Consider the following 18818-nt stretch of genomic DNA (forward strand, 5'->3'; position numbering starts at 1 on the left):
ACTGCTACGGTGGTTTGCACGAGGTGTCAACAGTGAATTTAGAGCAGCAAAGGGGACACCATGCTGCTGTCCTGTGTCTGTCTGGGTACCTCTGCGATGACTGCTGACCGAGGAAACAAATGGAACTCGCTCTTGTATTTTATAGGCTTAAACCCTGTTTTATTTTGCAGGGCAAAGAAGGAGACTTTGTTTATAAGGAAGTGATCAAATCACCCTCTGCCTCCCGTATATCTCTGGGCAAAAAGGTGAAGTCTGTAAAAGAAACCATGAAGAAAAGGATGTCTAAAAAATACAGCAGCTCTCTGTCTGAGCAGGTATGTAAGGTCTGCAGTGGAATCCGCTTAATAGTGTAGAAGTGATAATCAATATTGATTTCCATGCTTCAAGGCATCTCTGAAGAAATTTCTAACAAGGCTATCTGGTGTGGCTTATTTCTGTGTTCTTATAAAATCCCTCACTGTGAAATGGCTTCCTATAGATGCCAAACCATGAAAATGCATTTTCAGATTTTCATTCAGGTAGCTCATGGGCAGAAGCCTGTGGCTGATGGCATCACACATCTCTTGCTCTCTATTTCCATTTCTTTAGCTATCTTCATTATTTATTAAGGGAACCAGTCTGTGACACAGGGTCACAGTAATATATTTAATCTGCAATTTACACCTTAGTTTAAATTCCCAGCATAACTTCAGATACACAGTTCCTCTCTGCTATTAGAGATCTTTTCTCCATCATAGCTTGCCCTCCGCAGCAGCCCATTAAGGCAGACGCACAATGTAGTCAGAAAGGGGCATCCCACAGAAGATTTTCCTATTATTCTTTCATTACAGATTTTTATAGCTTATTCTTAAAGGCAAACCTGAAGTACATTAACTGTAAATTAGGCTTTGAATTTCAGTGGCCTAGGAACAATTGCTGTCTTTTTCCCTTCTGGTATATGTTGAGTTCCTTGCTTTGGTGGAGTGTCAAAAAATTTTCGGCATTTGTTTAAAAGCAATCTGGCCTCTTGAAAGGGCTCGGAAAGGCGGCGGGAGAGCAGAGCTCTCTCTGGCTCACATCGCCCCCAAGTGGCTTGTGCCGGCTTTGCAACGTTAGAATCCCTTACCTGGAGGACTGGTAGCCATGCTTATTCATAACCAGGGGTTACAATTACAGTTATTTAAATCTACAATTAAAACATTTTAAGGTCTAACATGATTTGATATTGATAAGAAGGTGCTTTGGTGTCTGGCTGGCCTTACAGTGCCCCTCTGCAAAGCCTGCCTAAGAAAAGGGATACCTTGGGAAATTGCTTTCCAGTGCATTAGCAATACTTCTGCTCTCTAGCTCTCTCCAAGATTGACTTGACCTCTGAAGTCACATTGTTGGGATGACATTTTTTCTGATGATCCTGCAGCATTCAAATAATAGGTTTCACCTAAAAGTTTTATGACTGCACATCTCCACAAAAACTCTTCCTGTGTGCAAGCTACAGTTCTTCTGTTTTCAAACCTTTTGGCACAGTAGTTTTAGAATATTTGCACCTTTCTGGCATCATGACTCAAACTATATGCCAATATCTCTTTCTGCATTCAGAAAAACAAGCAAAAGCTATTCTGGCCACAAGTATTCACTGCTTTGCATTAACTGTGCTTCACAGAACCTGACAGAATTTCAATTTAGGAAAGACCTTTTTTTGATTTTCTATAATGCCTGACTAAATGAAAAGAGATGCTGCCTCACCTATTGCACATGTAGCAAAATCTTTTTTAGACTTGTGCATTTATGTTTAGGAGTACTTATACTATGCACAGGCTGCATTTTCTGGTTAATTGTTTTTTTTTTTTTCAAGGTAAAAGAGCAAAGATGTCAACAATTCACTGAAAAAGAAAATGTACATCGCTGTATGTCTGATGTGCATTGTCTGATTTACTTGTATTCATCTTTGTACAAAATCCTAATTCAGAAAGCTGAATTTGGTGTTAGCTGTTCTGCAAGTTACTGCTGGCAAAAATATCATGTGTCATTAAAACCTCTGAATTGGGAGTTTTGTGCAACGTTTCTTTCTTCTTACAATGCTGGCTGTCAGTGCCTGTGTTCGTTTACCAGACTGAAATGGTTCAATCCCTTTCAGGAGTCCAGCCCTGGGGTCATGCCAGGTTCTCCGCAGTCACCGCCGCCAGACACTGACTCCCTGGACAAACCCAAGCTGAAAGCTGGTGGCTCAGTAGAGAGCCTGAGGAGTTCCTTAAGCGGCCAGAGCTCAATGAGTAAGTTCAGTTGTAATTGCCTTGCTTCATTTCTGTGGCTTCAGGGAGCAGAGATCTCCACAGTAAGCAGAATCAGAAAAAGTCAAAGCAGAAGCAGTGGTTAAAAAGTAGAAAGGCTGATGGGTTAGTCATTGAGGAATTACAAAGAACAGCAAGCTCGTTGGTGCAGAGACAATCTTTTTTTGCTTTGTATTTATACAGAGCCCTGAAAAAGTGAAATCCTGCTTTCTGGCTGGGTCTGCTGGGTGCTGCTATTACAATATAAATGATTGGAATGAGAATTACAATCTTTAGCCAGTAGTAAACAGGCTCATCTTTACACTAGATTTCTCCTGAGCACTCCTGATAGGCTTCCTACCCACCCCGCTCCAGAGAGACCTTGAGGTTTTCTCATTAGCTAGTTAGAGGGGTGTTACTTAAAACCTCTCTGGCTAAGATTGTCTCTGTACAAAACAGAGCTTAAGTGGAATACAGATGGTGTGAACTTGTTCCACTATGAATTACTGGCCAAGAGAAACCAAGAACATATTGGGGACAAAAAAAAGAAGAGAAAACTTGATTTCTGAAAAAATGAAAGTGTGTTCAGAAAATCATCCCTTTTTTTTTTTTTTTGGTGTAACACCAATGCAAAGCATTGCCATAAAACCAAATTTCTGGACATGAGGGGCATTCTGGAACCCTCATGCAGGATTCAGAGCTTATCTCCCTTACACTACTATGCTTTTTTTGTGGGCAAAACTTGCCAGAAAGATGACATCTTCTGTGTTTTACCATAGATGAGACACTAGTCAAACAACTTCTCAGTTGACTATTGAGGAGCTAAATTTAGGAAAACGGGAGTGCAAAGAAGATTAACTCCCCATCACACGTGTTTATAAGAAATAGCAGCATTTAAGGACTTTTAACTTTGATTATCATGGTTTGTAGAAAGACCCATTTTCTGTCTTGCTTCTGTTTGTTTCTGAACCTTCTTCACAAAGAGATTCTTTTTTGTGGACTGACACAATGACTCTCACACAGGCGGTCAGACGGTGAGCACAACAGATTCCTCAACCAGCAACAGGGAGAGCGTGAAATCAGAAGATGGTGACGATGAAGAGCCTCCTTACAGAGGACCTTTTTGTGGAAGAGCCAGGGTTCACACTGATTTTACTCCAAGTCCTTATGATACAGACTCTCTGAAGCTCAAGGTATCAGCTATATCTGTTTTTAATGGGTCAAATATTTAGTTTGGCAAAATTATTAATTAAGAGCTTTACAAGCACTGTACACTTCTTAGTGTTCTAATGAGTTTACATGTGTTTTTAAGCCCTCTAACCTATCTTACTCTGATAAGAATCAAGATTTGCTTGAATTACACAAGAATGTTATATAATGTAAGTAAGAGTATTTCTTCGCATCCAGAGAAAGACATTTCCATCTTTAGTTTCTGGAAAATAAAAAATGTCCCACGAATTCATTTCCATTTTGCAAGGATTTGTTTGAAGGATTGGAAAAATACTTTTTCTGCCACAATGAATTAATCCATCATTGGAAAACCTTTCAAAATCCTTGGAAGAAATATGAATACGCCTACACATAGTGTTTCTTAAAGGGATTTCAGTTAATATAACTTGTTTTGAGTTAATATTGAAATACTTTGCAAACTTTGAGTTCTCACCTCCTTTAATGTTTTCTGGATATCAGCTTTTATTATTTTCAATTGTGTCATATTCAGTTCAAACTATCTTACTCCTTACATTCATTACTTAAAATTCTGAGGGCAGCTAATTCCTACTAAAGCAGATGTACGTAAGAGAATCTCTTTAAGGATAGAAAAGCAGTTGTGCATTATTTCTTTGTTATGGTCAGGAGCACATCAGGAAAATCAACACTGTTGCATGGTTCCTTCTGCATATACCTTGTTTCCTCAGGAGATTTGATGTGAGATTGTGCCTGTATCCACGGAACGTGTTCTTATTTGCAGCAATTTCGGATAGTTGCACAGCTTAGAGACATTTGTACACAGCAGCAGTGTTTGCTTGAATATCCATCATCCATGTCTACATGCCTTTTTACCTTCTTTGGTCTGCAGAAAGGTGACATCATTGATATTATCAGCAAACCCCCTATGGGCACTTGGATGGGCCTGTTGAACAACAAAGTTGGCACTTTCAAATTTATCTACGTGGACGTGTTAAATGAAGAGGAAGAGAAGCCAAAGCGGCCCACCAGGAGACGCCGGAAAAGCAGACCACCCCAGCCCAAGTCAGTTGAGGATCTCTTGGATCGCATCAACTTAAAGGTCCAAATTCTCTTTTTGTTTACCCGTCATTTTTCCTTTTGGGAAGGGGGCCACACCTTTGGAGTTATTAGTTTTGAAAGCTGCACACCAGATTCATAGTCCTGAGGATCGTGACATCACTTAGCAGAATCGAGTCTTGGCTGCAGAGTGAAAATGGCTGAGGCCAGGCAGAACTGACTGCCAGGCTTGATGAAGTGCTGCAGGCTGCAAGCAGTATGCATTCGGAGGTTGTACTTGGTTGCATAGTATGGCTGCTAGCTAACACACTTCAAAAGCAAGCAAAAAGTGTAAAATAACAGTTACCCTCTCTTGAAAGAGGAAGTTTTTCACCTCGTTTCTGTTCAGAAGAGCCTAGGGTTAAAGAAACACAGCTGCCATGCAGCCTTTGTACCTCTCCCTTCGTACAGAGCTGTGCCATATTGTGATATTGTGTGTTGGGCTAACATGCTACCCAGGCCATTTCATACACTGCATTCCAAATACAAAAATATGTGCAGCATTCTACTTCTGGCACAGCTACCTCCCTGTACTCTGAGCAATGTTTATACAAGCTATGATCCTATAATTTTGCTGTTATACAGTGGTTTGCATTTGCTAAACTACTGCTTTTTTTCTGCTGGTTGTGAAAATCTCTTCCAGTATCTTTATTGACAAAATAAGTTGAATAAATGTGATGCCTTACGGCTCTTCTTTTTTTTTTCTTTTATGCAGGAGCACATGCCCACTTTTCTGTTCAACGGTTATGAAGATCTGGATACCTTTAAGCTTTTAGAAGAAGAAGATTTGGATGAACTGAACATCAGAGATCCTGAGCACAGAGCTGTTCTCCTCACAGCAGTGGAACTTCTACAGGAGTATGATAGTACGTGGGATGTTTGAGGTTTTCAGTTTTACTAGAGCTCTGCCAAGAACCTTGTGAACCCCTTAAACCAGAGAACTGGTTCCAGGATTTTGATCTTTTTCCCTAATCTAGTTATTTCCAGAGTAATCCTGTGTAACAACATGTAGATTTTTGAGGAGTGACTTAGGACTTGCATTTATTCTGCCAGAATTTTTTTGTTCATGTAAGCCCAGCTACCCATCTTATTCAAGTGATGTCAAGCATATAACACATACCCTTTAGAACACTGATGTTCAGGAATAAATCCTGAGGTAACCTACTCAGAATAAGAAGTTGAGGTGTGGAGAACAGGAAACAAGAAACTTGGGAGACTAGAAGGAAGAGATTAAGGTCATCAAGGATAAGGAAAAGTAAAAAGACCAGAGCCCTGAGGAGTGTGGGGAAGGGTAATGTGAATTAAATATGCATATAATTCTTGGCCTGTGAATTGCAGTGTTGCACAGGTAGCTTCAGGTTGGGCACTTGACAACACAGCAATTTTCAAAGGGCGAAAATATATCAGTCAAATGCAAAGAGTGAAAGACAGTGACCCAGCTATCGAAGGCGCGGCAGTGCGACTCTGCCCGTTGCACAGATGGTCTCAGGCAAGTGGTTGCAAAGATGAGGGAAAGCAGAGTAAGCCACGGCAGTCAGATTTGATAGTGGCTTTGCTGCACAGGAGGAAGCGAGACTCGGTTACCTTCTACATAGTAGCCATGGTAAAGTAGAACCATTTGAAAAGCAAATGTAGCTTGAGACAGGAATTGAGATGCGCTCAATACCTAGTTGCAGCAGCCTAGGACAGTACTGAATTTCCCCTCCGTCCCTAAGTGTCAGCAGAAGTTTAGTGTCCCACTAAGCAGAATCAATGGAATGGATTGCGTGAGGGCTTTCTCAGCAGCTTCTGTGCAAATTCCTATGTTTTAGCTTAAACTGCCATATCAGCAATTTAAACACCTGCTTATTAAGTAGGCAATGCTTAATTCTGTTATATAGAGATGTGTGGTTAGTATCTCTAGACAGTGCGGTGTGGCCTGAGCTTTCACTGACACGTAGCTTTCTTGTTCATTTCATTTCCCAGAGGCATCCACATTTCTCTGTCCTCCTCTACCCCTCAATAAAACTGCAGTTGCAGAAATAGATTCTTTTCACTTATATCAGAATAGCTTTCCATCACCTAATGTAAGCTTCTCTTCATTATTTGCAGACCTATTTAGAATGTTCGCTTCCCTGAAGTAATAATTTTTTTTAGGGCCTTTCAATTTTGGTTTGAAAACCTGAAGAACTATGTGATGTGGTGGTTGAAAAGTATAAATTGTAGCTTCAAGGCAGGGAGATGAGGAGAAAGAGAAGCACGGACCAGACAGCTGTAACCTGGGAGGGGCAATAGCACTTAGTTCCACCCCATAATTACCTTCCATGTGCTGAGAATAGGAATGGGAATAGCCATTTTTGACATTTTATGGCAGGGGAAAAAAAAAACAACATAAACTGTATACTTGCATCATGAAGCTGGTTTTCTCTATCTTCAGCTTCAGATTTCTTTACAAAATATGATTTCTGACCAAACATTCTGGGTGAATTGCTGGAATCCAGCCTATGCAGTCTGCACGGACCACACTTGAGTGTTGGCTTTTTGCACAAACCAAGGAAGGAAGGAATTTTTACCACTAATCTCTCCCTTGTCCTTTCGTTAGGGGACAGCATCTAACTTTGCCAGACCCACTCCTGATCCTTCCTCTTGGTCCTTTCTGTAAAGTAGGTCAGGATTAGGATTATTTTTTTTTGTTACTTGATTTGGTTCTTTTCAGCGCCTTTTGCCTTTGTTTTGGGTGCTGGAGTTTTTTTTAAGTCTTAGAAAGAACTTTGACACCATCATTTTAAATAGATTCCATGGTTGTAAGTTGCAGGACTTGGCCCTAAGGCAGCTGAGGCACACACACAATCCATTCTGCTTCCATTATGTACCACGCTGCTCCCCCATATTCGTGCTGAGGCTGTTGTTTAATCTTTTACCAAATGAGATGAATGTTTCCAATATTTGTGATGGCTGTTCCTAATGCTCCATCTTTTCTAAAAGAGTGATCCGATACAGTTAATGCAACAGTGAAGATCAGAGAATCATAGAATTGTTTAGGTTGGGAAAGACCTTTAAGATCATCAAGTCCAACCGCTAACCTAGCACTGCCGAGTCCACCACTAAACCATGTCCCTAAGCACCACAGCTCCATGTCTTTTAAATACGTCCGGAGATGGTGACTCAATCACTTCCCTGGGTAGCCTGTTGTAATGCTTGACAGCCCTTTCATTGAGGAAATTTGTCCTAATACCCAATCTAAACTCCCCCTGGCTCATTTTGAGGCCATTTCCTCTTGTTCTATCACTTGTTACCTGGGAGAAGAGACCGACCCCCACCTCCCTACACTCTCCTGTCAGGTAGTTGTAGAGAGCGATATGGTCTCCCCTCAGCCTCCTTTTCTTCAAGCTAAACAACCCCAGTTCCCCCTGTCATAAGGCTTGGGCTCTAGACCCTTCACCAGCTTCGTTGCCTGCTTTGGACACGCAAGATAATGGTGTTGGAAATGGAATCAGTCAGATTTTCTGTTTGCCTGTTTTTCACTGTTTTCTCACATCCTCTAGGTAACAGCGACCAGTCAGGATCTCAGGAGAAACTTCTCATTGAAGGCCAAGGCCTAACCGGATGCTCTCCTCGGGATTCTGGCTGCTATGAAAGCAGTGAAAACCTGGAGAATGGTAATGGTGACAGCAATGAGCCTTATAATCCCTGCATCCTTTTTTTCAGTACATAACTTCATATACTTTCTGCTCCTGTTCCTGGCTAACACAAGCTACTTCATATTTGACTTTCTCCTTTGCTCTGACTGTCTCTTTCCCTCCTGTCTTGAGCCATTGGTTTTCATTGCTACTGTTTCTAATTTATTTATTTGCATGGGTAGGAAACAGATCACAATTTGCAAATTATCTTGATTTTGTGGTCCTAAGGCAACAGGCACTCTTGCTGCCATTCCCTGCCTTCTCCACACCCTATCATGTTCTCATGCAACCGTGCCTTATGAGGCTTGCACTGGTTATGCTCCAACAATCCACGTCTAAGGGACCACTGGCAATGGAGAAGTCACTGAACTCCACTGAGATGAGGAGGGTTTCTACTAAACCCATACAAAAACTGTTTAGAAAAAATGTTCTCTGTTGTAGGCCGTATTTTGGGGTTTGCTTAAGTTGTATGTTGCATTCTCCTCCAATCAGAAGCCAACTGCAGAGATTTAGGACTTTTTAGTGTATGAACACTACCAACTTAAATTAATTGAAAAGTTGGCAAGGAAATAAGCTATGAAAAAAACATGTATGATACCAATTTTCATTACCTTATCTTGCATCGGTAAAGGTGATACAATGAAAAATTACCAGGACAGTTGATAATAGAGATTCCTCTCTCTGTTCTGAAGAAATCAGGTGATTGTGCTGACTGAGCATCCTTTACTTGAGGCATGGTGTAAACTTGTCATTAGGGATGAAATATTAAAATAGATGAAATTGGTTTGAGCTTGGCATTATCACTCCAAGCATTTGAGTCATGGCGTGGCCTCAGACTGCCTGGTTTCATTGCTAACATCCAGCATAAACAGGAAACCAAGAACAGAATAAATATAGATACTGTACACCCCTTGTAGAGGCTGTTTTTCCAATTTAAAATATGAGCTAGATTTTTCTCTCAGTATGCGCATTTTCTTTTGGTCTGCCACTCAGAAATAGCCCTTTATTGAAGAAAATTGCAATTTGCTTTGAAGCTGAATGTCTGAAATCGGCAATATACTGAATTCCTGAAAGCAGAGAGAATTTTTTCTTGAAGATGAATCTCCACGCAGTATGCATGCTGGAATATAATCATGGCTAAATATATGGCACATGTGACAATTTTCTGTCTTTTTTATCTCTAAGTGCCATCATAATAATAGCTGTAGCACTGAGGCTAAATTGCTGCCTGTACGTTTTCCTAATTTTAACAATATAATAAAATCTCTAGAAAGCAATTGTCATTGCCTGTCTGCTTAGATACTTACTATTACATTTAAACTAATATTTCTATCTTGAGTTTTGCAGAATGTGAAATATCACTGATTATTTTCAAATTGCTTTTCATGTACGGCTTGCTGCATTTCTGCATTGTTTTTGCTCACAAATGCATTTAGCGCTAGTTTTGAAAACCATTATGAAAAGAATATTTGGTATGGGATTCATTGAGAGATTTTGTCAAGGCTGGTTAATCTGAAACGTGCTCCATCTTCTTTGCAAAGCTCATGGACCATAGTTGTTCACATGCATATTGTTTTCGAAACACCTTGGATTCTCATCTGTTAAAATAAGGATAATCGTTTGTCTAGTGTAAACATCATAAGGTGCAGATCAGCCATAATAAACTGGACTTCAAAAAGGGGAAATGCATTCTGAGAAGAAATTGGTCTTCAGATTTTCTGGGTAATGGTCACAGGTAATATTCTGATGACTAGTATAATATCCTGGTTTGGGCTGATATTGTACCTTTCGGCATCAGTTCAGGATTGCATTTGTCTAGAAAATGGTTTGCTATGGGCTATGGTAGTGGTATAGATGTATCTTTTATAGGTACTTCTCAGGGTCCCACTGCAGAAATATTTGGGTATTCTCATAGGTATCCACAATGTACTTACAGCAGCATCATGTTTTTATTCCAATTTATAGAGAGCAAGGAACATACAGTTTGTGACCTATTCAGTGCTAGGCAGGAGGAGTGTAAGAGCAGAAAGCGACCATCCATGATCAGACCACTACTCCATAGAGTCCAGTCCTTGGTTTGAAAGAAGGCAGAGCAAGCAAGCTCTCCTTTGGACTTCTGCCAACAGTGCAGTTACTGGACTTGCTTTGTGTGCAAGTGTCGTCTGTCTGAGACGCGTTTGGAAACCGTATCGGAAATCTAGGTCTCACAGGACTGCCAAAAGCAGATAGCTAGAGAACAGGATAGCAACAGAGCAAGCATAGTTGATGCTTCCCAGGGTACTCCTGGGGAATGAATCATTTAAGGACTTCAGAAATTGGGTACTGTTTCCTGGCATTCATCCATTTTCCTGAAACTCTTTCTCTTCATGAGCATCCCTGGTCTTCCTTAGAACCTCAATGTGTAACAGTGTCTGTGTTATAAACATCTGTCATAGTCCTCCCAAGTCATCTCTTTTGTTGTCTGAGAAGGCCTGTTAATTATTCCTTACAGGTCATTTATGTCCCTGATCATGCCTGCCTTCTTTGAACCTTTTATTGTTGCGCTGTATAGCTTTTTTAAGGAGAGAGGGGATGTGAAGGGATCAGAATTGCGTATGCAATGTGCAGAGCTGAAGAAGCAGACAAACCATGGCTTTATCAGGTGGGATAAGGGTGTTCTCTGAATTGTTCAGAAACTGAAGCCCAGACTTCCATACTGCCAAGCAGGCCTCCTAAGCACTTAAGTCGTCAGTTCTACTTAGTCAGAAAAGGAAGCAACAGAAATGTGGCCACATTGCCTCATGTCATGTGCATTTCTACTAGTTCATAATCAGTCAAAAAAGCAATGAGGCTGGGATTGTCTACTGCACCATCATCTTTGTGGTGGCATCAGAGCTATTTGAAATGCACTCAAAATATGGCCAGAGAAAGCAATGCCAAAGTGAAGTTAATAGGGTCTGGATAGGCCACTGAATGCATTCTGTCTCTGGTTTTGAGTATGATCTTCCGTATAGGAAAAAAAAAGGTACTAAGAGAAACACTGAAAATGTGTTGCTGTAGCTCTGGAAATATTCCCCAAGAATAATCTCCTTTCTTCTCAGGCAGGTGATGACAGGGAATTGAAAAGTTCCTTCTCTCTATTCTAGTAACAAGAAGTATCATGAGAGGTGGACAGTGCTTTTTCTAGCAAAAACTGCACCATAACATTAAACAAAAGAGTTAAAGTATGTCTGTAGCTGGAACTGAACCTGGAAACAATATGAACTTTCCATTTCTTTTGTGCAAGGACCAGCTTTGTTGTCTTGGTTATCACCCAGATACCTGTGTCCTTCTGCACACATTTAAATCAGAGATGCTGCTGTGGTTGATAGCACTGTGAAAGACATTAGGCTGCTAAACTGTACCAGGGAATCATAAGAATGAATTATCAAAAATGCTAACATTAAAAAAAATATGTTTTAAACCCTATTAGGTATGCACTTTAACCCTTATAGGGTTTGTTTATTTGGTTTTGGTTTTGTTTGGGTGTTTTTTTTTTCTGAGATAGGGAAGGAATGTTACATCTGTCGACATTGTTTATATAGCTCTCCGCTTTATGAAAACAACTTAAAAACATATTTAAAAGTCTGCTTTCAGGAAATATTACCTTTTTTTTAATGTCTAAGAATCATAATGAAGTTACACCTGGCAGTCAGGAGGAGGGAAGGAATAGGAATAGCTAGAAAAAGAGAAAGCACAGCTGCCCTCCTGATCTTGCTCGACTTAAATCTATGTAAGAGAAATTACATTCTGAACCCCTGTCCTTTGTACAAAATGACAACATTGTACCCAGCACTTTTTTCAAACCATTTTGAAGCAGGGAGCTTAAAGATTGCTTGTTCAGTTATATATTTTATAGACAAAATGTTTTGAACTTCCTCCAAGTCTCTCCACATTTGTATTTTTTGCAGAACAAGGCTGGAATGAACTCAAGATTTGATGTTACTTTCCCAAAATTTTTCTTTGCTCATTTTTCTTGCTTTTTTTTCCCTTCCTTTTCCTATTCCTCCTTTCTTCTTTTTTTCCATTCCCAGGCTACTGGCTTTACATATAGATATCCCATTTCTAAAGAATGAAATGTTGTCTACTAGATACCCTTATGGCCTTAGTAGGAGCTTATACTGCACAGTAGTAGCATTTCTCATGGATTTTCTTTCAGCGTAGAGGTTCCTGAGTGTGCTTTCCTAAAGCCAGTATAACCGCTGATCAATATTTCAGATTGAAGGAAGGTACATGGATTTTGTTGGGTGAGCTGTGACAGCAAGCCCCAGACCATGTTGTGAATTACTGCCCAAGTCAGATGTGTACTAGCAAATATGAATAATGAAAAGAGAACACTCCTTTCCATACTCATTACATATTGACAGTAATGCCTGAAGGCACTAAAAAATGGATGTAACATTTCTTACATGTCTTTTTAATGTGGTTGTAAGTTATTTTCAGAAGCCGGGGGCTTAGCTCATGGAAAGGTGCAGGCAGAGAAATCTTTCTGCTACTGCTCCGAGCTACCTGAACTCAAGTTAGTAGCAAGGGAACCAACTTAATCTCTGATGTGTCTTTATTAGCATTTTGAAGAAATGGTAATACTTAGTTTGAGCTGATCTGTGAACCATACAGCTTCTGAGAAAGGAGTTCCTCTAATGCTTGCTTTCATCCCTGTAGGCATGCCTTGGTTTTAGATAGAGTAACCTTGCTGGCATACCACTAAACGCAACCAACTTTTTTTGAGGAGAATGTTTTCCTTATTTCTCTTTAAATGTAACCTCCATTTTCTTTGCTACTTTTCTGGACACTTTCTTTTTTTAAACTTTTTTAAGCAGAGAAAGAGAGAAAACAAGCTATTTCTGTTTTAGGCTAACCAGGTTCATTCATATTCAAAGCGAGCAGTGTATATTATTCAAAAGCCAAGCACTGAGCTGCTTTCAGGATAAAGCTTTGAAGGCTGTATGAGAAGAAAGAATCTGTTGCTTAAAACTACACCAGATTAATCTAGTTCCAATGAAGTTAGGAAAAAACCTCAGATCTCTAAAAGTAACTGGTCATTTAATTGGGGGCTATTGGTTGCCTATTATTACAGACTTTTTGATACCATTTAGGCAAATCTGTTGGTTTGGGGGTTTTGGGTTTGTTTTGGTTTTGTTTTCCCCACTGGAAAAATAAATTTTGGGCTTTATCTATCTATCCTGATTTTAGAAAGCTTAACATACATGGGGAGAAGTATCCCTGTTACCTTGTTCAGGATGTTTCAGGACAAATTTACTTCTGTCTTGTTAAAAATAAAATAAAAAAAAGTCTATGCAGTATTTGAGAAATGACTGTGTATTTCATACTAATGAATAGTCTAATGAGCTTAGTCCTTTTGATCAGAATTTTTCTGTCAAGCAGATTTGATGGACTTCACTGTTTAAAATCAGTAGCGCATATCTCATAAAAATATAAAATAAAGCTTACAAAGAACATGTGGTTCATATAGATTCATGTCATCTTGTCTTAAGTGGTTATAATAAAATACCACATGTCTAAGACCTTCCACTTCAATAAAACACTGTGACATGAGAATAACACTAAGATTAGTCACACTTAAACTCCCTTTTGAAACACTTCTCCATCTCATAGTATAAGACCTTTTTCTGTAAAACTCTGCTGTCCCTAAAAGTAACTTTACAAAGGGACTGGTGCAAAACTGACATTCTGATACTTTTTTGCTCTCTGGTTTTGTCATTGCAAATAGTTTGTTGCTCATTTAAAAAAAATTAAATAACGCTATTAGCACACTTTGTAATTAAAATGAATAAACGGGATCTTTTTTGTAAAAAAAAATCTTTCCTGAGCAATTTAGTAAACTTCATTAGAAGGTGGACATAATTATTGATATCCTAAACAAATTAGAAAAGTAGAAAAAAAAAAAAAAAAAAATGAGGCTTTTGAGTTATTTCTGTGTGGGGTCAAACCAGTTTTCATGTAATGGGTATAGGGTCTCAGTTTTAATTGTAGGATATTTCTACACTGAAAAAGGCTTACATGAGCTAAACCTCAGATCTCTGCAAATTGGTGAGTAGGAAGGATATTAATATTTTAAATGTATTTTCCTTTTGTGGTCACACTAACCAGTTCTTTATTAATAAAGCTGAAGCACTCAAATTCATATGCTTAAAATGGCACTGAGTTTTTGTACATTTAGAGTTAACAAAAAGAGAGTAAATCCTTTTGTTTCAAAGACATTTAGGAGTGATCAGTTGAGTTGTTTACACTGCAGATTTTTTTATTATTTATTTTTAATGGTGGATTTTGATTTATTTGTTTTTAGGTAAAAATCGAAGGACCTGTCTTCTGCCCTCAAAATCAGCAAGTGAGCATAGCTTTAAGGACTTCAGCAGAAACCAGCTATCAAATTATCCTACCCTTCCACTGACCAAGTCGATAGAAACTATACAGCAAGGGGAAAAAGAAGGCCGGTTGAGTTGTGCCCATCGTGCTTTGAAGAGCTCTGTCAAACCTCCCGCTGCTACGGGCCTGAAGAAGAACCGTAGAAGTCTACCAGTTGCCGTCTGTCGGAGCTATGAAACTCTGGATGGCCCACAGGGTGTAGATACATGGCCAAGATCTCACTCTCTGGATGATCTCCAGGGAGAATCCAATACTAACCTACAGGACACTAGCAAGGAGGTAGGTTCTTTTCCTCAGGATTCACTGGATACAGCAAAAAAGACGACTGGCTCTGCCCTGCCGCCTCGGTCTCATGGAGGCAGCTGTATGGCAGATGACTTGATGGCTAAGCAGGGTAAAGGAGCTGCTAGTTCTCAGAAGGGAAGAGCTAAGGAATTGGACTTCTCTGTAATGGAGAATGCAGGTGGAAAGCCTGCTCCGTTCCCCCTGAAAAACTGTGAAGCTCAGCCTGCCTTAGTGATGCATCTTGCAACAAGGACGCCTCTGGAAATACAAAGTAAAGGCTTTCATGACCTCGCACGGGCTGATTATGCTCCAGTCCTCAAGGGAGGTCTGGAAGCTGAGCAAAAAGGCACAAATGAGGCAAGAATGCAACCAAAAAATCCTTCTCAGCCACCACCTGTCCCTGCCAAAAAATGCCGAGAACGCCTTTCTAATGGATTATATCATCCTCCCATGTCTGCGAGTGGGAACCACTCAAGTGTAGAAGCACCATGTTTGCCAGTAAAAAAGAGCAGCTCATCCACTCCCGTTGATTGTCACGGAGTATCTGTCCATAGGACGTCATCGGAACAGGAGGCAGGTACCCCTCCTAGCCCCCTGCCACCCTGGCTGTCTGAGCTGCCAGAGACTGCTAGTGTTCAGCAGCACGTGGTAAAGCTAGGTCCTGCCTCAGCGAGGAAAGTCTCGTGTAGCAGGGGAATGGATCTGGAGATGGTAATAGAAAACAAGTTGCAGTCTGAAGACATTGATCTTACTGAAGAACCATACTCTGACAAGGTAAGTAGAGGACACTGCTTCAACGTTTTTATTCTAGTCTTTCCAATAATAGCCTTTAATTTATCGTATCTGTTGTATTTTTGTGAGTAACCAGCCTAGATAAACCATAAATCATTGGGACATTAGACATTCTGTAACTATGTTTGTCTTTACTATCAGGCCTTATGCCTAAAGTAATTCTTATGTGGTGAGGGAACTGAGAAATCTCAGACTTGTTCTGAACCTTCATCTTTCGGGTCGCTAGTACCTTGTTGGGACTGGGCATGGAAATGTCTCTTTCTCTGCTAGGGTGGGGAGGTAGAGCTGAAAAAGGAAGTCATGATTAGATTTTATGCTTCCAAGAAAATTTAAATTGATAATAATAGTCACTAAGACATCTTTTGGGGAAGGAAGGAGTCCTGAAGTCCAGTCCTCCCTTTAGGGATTGCTTTTTCAGTTTTTCTTGAGATTTCAGTGGAATCTCAAGGAAATCTCCTTCTTGTCTCACCCTACACTTCTCTTTATGTTGGCATTGATTGAGCTGTATTGATACACTCCTTTCATCTATCCTCTCTCCTTTGTGTCTGGCTGGGAACATTCAGCATGGTCGCTGTGGCATTCCTGAGGCTTTGGTACAGAGGTACTCTGAAGACTTAGACCAGCCTGAAAAGGACGTTGCCACCAACATGGACCAAATCCGCGTAAAGCAGCTGAGGAAGCAGCATCGCATGGCAGTGAGTATTTCCATAAACAGCATTTCCTTATTTTTGAGCAGGCTTTTTAGAAGGACTGGGTGCTGGCAAAGGGAGATACCTGCAAAGTCCTGGTAAAGAAGCACTCCCTGTGTTCACCCAGCAGGTACAACGTAGGTAGAGGTACTTCAGGGGCAAGAGGTATCTCCCTCTGTCCCAAAGGAGGACAGCTAATAGTTGAAAGGAGAGCGGATAGCCCTCTCTCCTGACTGAAAAATAATCTTGAAAGTCTAAGCAGACTGCAGGCAGGGGTAATAGAGACTTGCTTACTAAACATGGCATGCTCTAAATGCTTCTGTAGTGAAATCTGAAAGGTTTTACACTCCTTTTTCATTTCTTAAACTATACTATTGTGCACTCATCCTCAGCAAAAGGAGGAGGGGAAAACCATCAAAAGCTTTCAGGGCTTTTTATATGAAAACTTGGTCTGTCTGAGGAGGCAACAGGCAAAATTGCTATTCTCTTCCCTTACTGAGAAATTAAATGGATCACCGTGGAAAGCCTTGTAACAGGGTATTTTTTACTGATCTCACGCTAATTTAGAATGACACATGATGGTCACCCAAGCAGCTGGATACTGCCCACTGCATCTGCATTGCCAAAATTGTTGCTGTTGCTCTTGTGCCAAGAGATCTTTGCCTTTCAACCCACACGGTGCTCATAGTGACAAATGTGACATGAGAGAAGTTGTAACAGCTGCTGTGGAATTTGACCAGTTTGGAAGGAAAAACAAAAGATGACTTGCTGTAAAACAAGCAGTTATGTTTAACATTAAGGGTTCTTTTCTTTCTTTTCTTTTTTAATACTGTACAGATTCCAAGTGGAGGGCTCACCGAAATTTGCCGAAAACCTGTATCCCCAGGACTTATCACCTCTGTATCTGACTGGCTGATTTCCATTGGTCTACCTATGTACTCCAGCCTGCTCACGGAAGCAGGATTCAGCACACTGAGCAAAGTGCCTTCTCTGTCACAAACTTGCCTTCAAGAAGCTGGCATCACAGAGGAAAGGCACATAAGCAAGCTCCTGGCAGCGGCAAGACTCTTCAAACCTCTTGATCCAGAGGCAATTTAACATGCTCCATAGTGTGGCATTGCCTGGTCGAGAATCCACCGCTTCTTCCTGCACCAATATTGCTCTAATTACTTCACATAGCTAAAGGGATCAAGGAACTGGCTCCCAAGGACAGGCAGATATCTTCTTCATAGGATATGAAATGTTTCTGTTGCTGTCTTTGGCAACTGAAGGAGAAGAGAAGCAACCACCAGGTAACACAGATGTGGTACTTCCCTCCCCCCTCACTCCCCTGTATTCTTATTTCATAAAGTGCACAGGGTTGGCCTGAGAATCGGACAGCTTCACAGAATTAAGGGACCCATGCACATTTTCCTCAAATTTGTGAAAATGCTAGTAATAAGCCCTGTTTCTATGGAGAGTTCATTAGGTTTGGGGGTCTTCTGTGCATCTAGGTTCCAGGTACCTGGAGTCAGCCCTAAAGACCAGGTACAAGCCAAGGTGCAAATTCCAGTAGCAGCTGTTTGGCAGATGCCTTTTGTTTATTTTAGCAGTCTGGAGCTGAACACAAACCTCCTGGTCATCCTCGCTGCTGCTCAGTACAGGTCCCCATACACCACAAAGCCTTTAGCTAGGCCAAAGTCAATGGACTGGAATTAGGTTTCAGTATGGTCCATCTCTGTCACTCCAATGCAACTAACCCGCGGAGAGTCAGAAAGCTTCTTTTTATTTGTACAGAGCTGAGGTCATTTTTATAACTGCTTTCTAGCAATCAGCTTTTTATTTGCCTTAAAATAAGCTTTGAAGCAGTTACCTAGTGTTCACTTACCCATATTCATGTTTCCCGAGCCTTGTTTCAAGCTGTCACCCTTAAGCTGCACTTAGGGTGATTTCCAGCTGAAGTAGCTTCTTTAAAATGCCTCATCATAACACCTTCTGTGTTGTAGAGATGCTTTTACAAATGCAGGGTTCTGCTAGGTTTCGGTTGTCAGGCTAACTTCTTGTTCACTACAGTCTGCATTTACTGTCGTTACTAAACTGTTCCAAGATATACTGCCTTGTATATATGTAACTGCTTTTCATTTAATCATATTCTGTGTACTGTGTTATATTGTCAATCATTATGCTGCAGCTTTGACTTGGTATCCTGACCAGATCGATTCCAAACGGTGGGTTTCTGCAAATGAAAATTCACTTGTGGGAGATAAAAAATGAAAATGAAATGCAAATGAAAATTCACTTGTGGGAGATAAAATGCATCGGAAAAGCAAATTGTGTCCCATAGACATCATCATCAGATTCAGTAATTCCATTGCATGGGTGAAAAAAATCCTATATAGTCTTATTAATTATACTGTGATTTTACCACAGTTGATATCCCTCCCTCATGGCTGTTAATGTTACCTCTCACTGGAAGAGAG

The 18818-nt window shown here is 40.5% G+C and overlaps 1 protein-coding gene across 4 annotated transcripts in view; it reads left to right on the plus strand.

The window, feature by feature from the left end:
• SASH1 (SAM and SH3 domain containing 1) overlaps positions 1-18601 on the plus strand; it is a 572614-nt gene extending 554013 nt beyond the window's left edge. For all 4 annotated transcript variants that reach the window (XM_014951054.1, XM_014951056.1, XM_014951058.1 and 1 more), the window contains 9 exons: positions 171-314; positions 2114-2249; positions 3270-3439; positions 4324-4533; positions 5245-5395; positions 8054-8167; positions 14514-15652; positions 16234-16365; positions 17197-18601. In XM_014951054.1, the coding sequence (XP_014806540.1) occupies positions 171-314; positions 2114-2249; positions 3270-3439; positions 4324-4533; positions 5245-5395; positions 8054-8167; positions 14514-15652; positions 16234-16365; positions 17197-17457 (2457 nt within the window). In that variant the 3' untranslated portion in view covers positions 17458-18601. The remainder of the gene's footprint in view (positions 1-170; positions 315-2113; positions 2250-3269; positions 3440-4323; positions 4534-5244; positions 5396-8053; positions 8168-14513; positions 15653-16233; positions 16366-17196) is intronic.
• Positions 18602-18818: the final 217 nt, after the last annotated feature.

The sequence above is a fragment of the Calidris pugnax genome, unplaced genomic scaffold (assembly GCF_001431845.1).
Source record: "Calidris pugnax isolate Ruff unplaced genomic scaffold, ASM143184v1 scaffold24, whole genome shotgun sequence".
NCBI classification, from domain to species: Eukaryota; Metazoa; Chordata; class Aves; order Charadriiformes; family Scolopacidae; genus Calidris; species Calidris pugnax.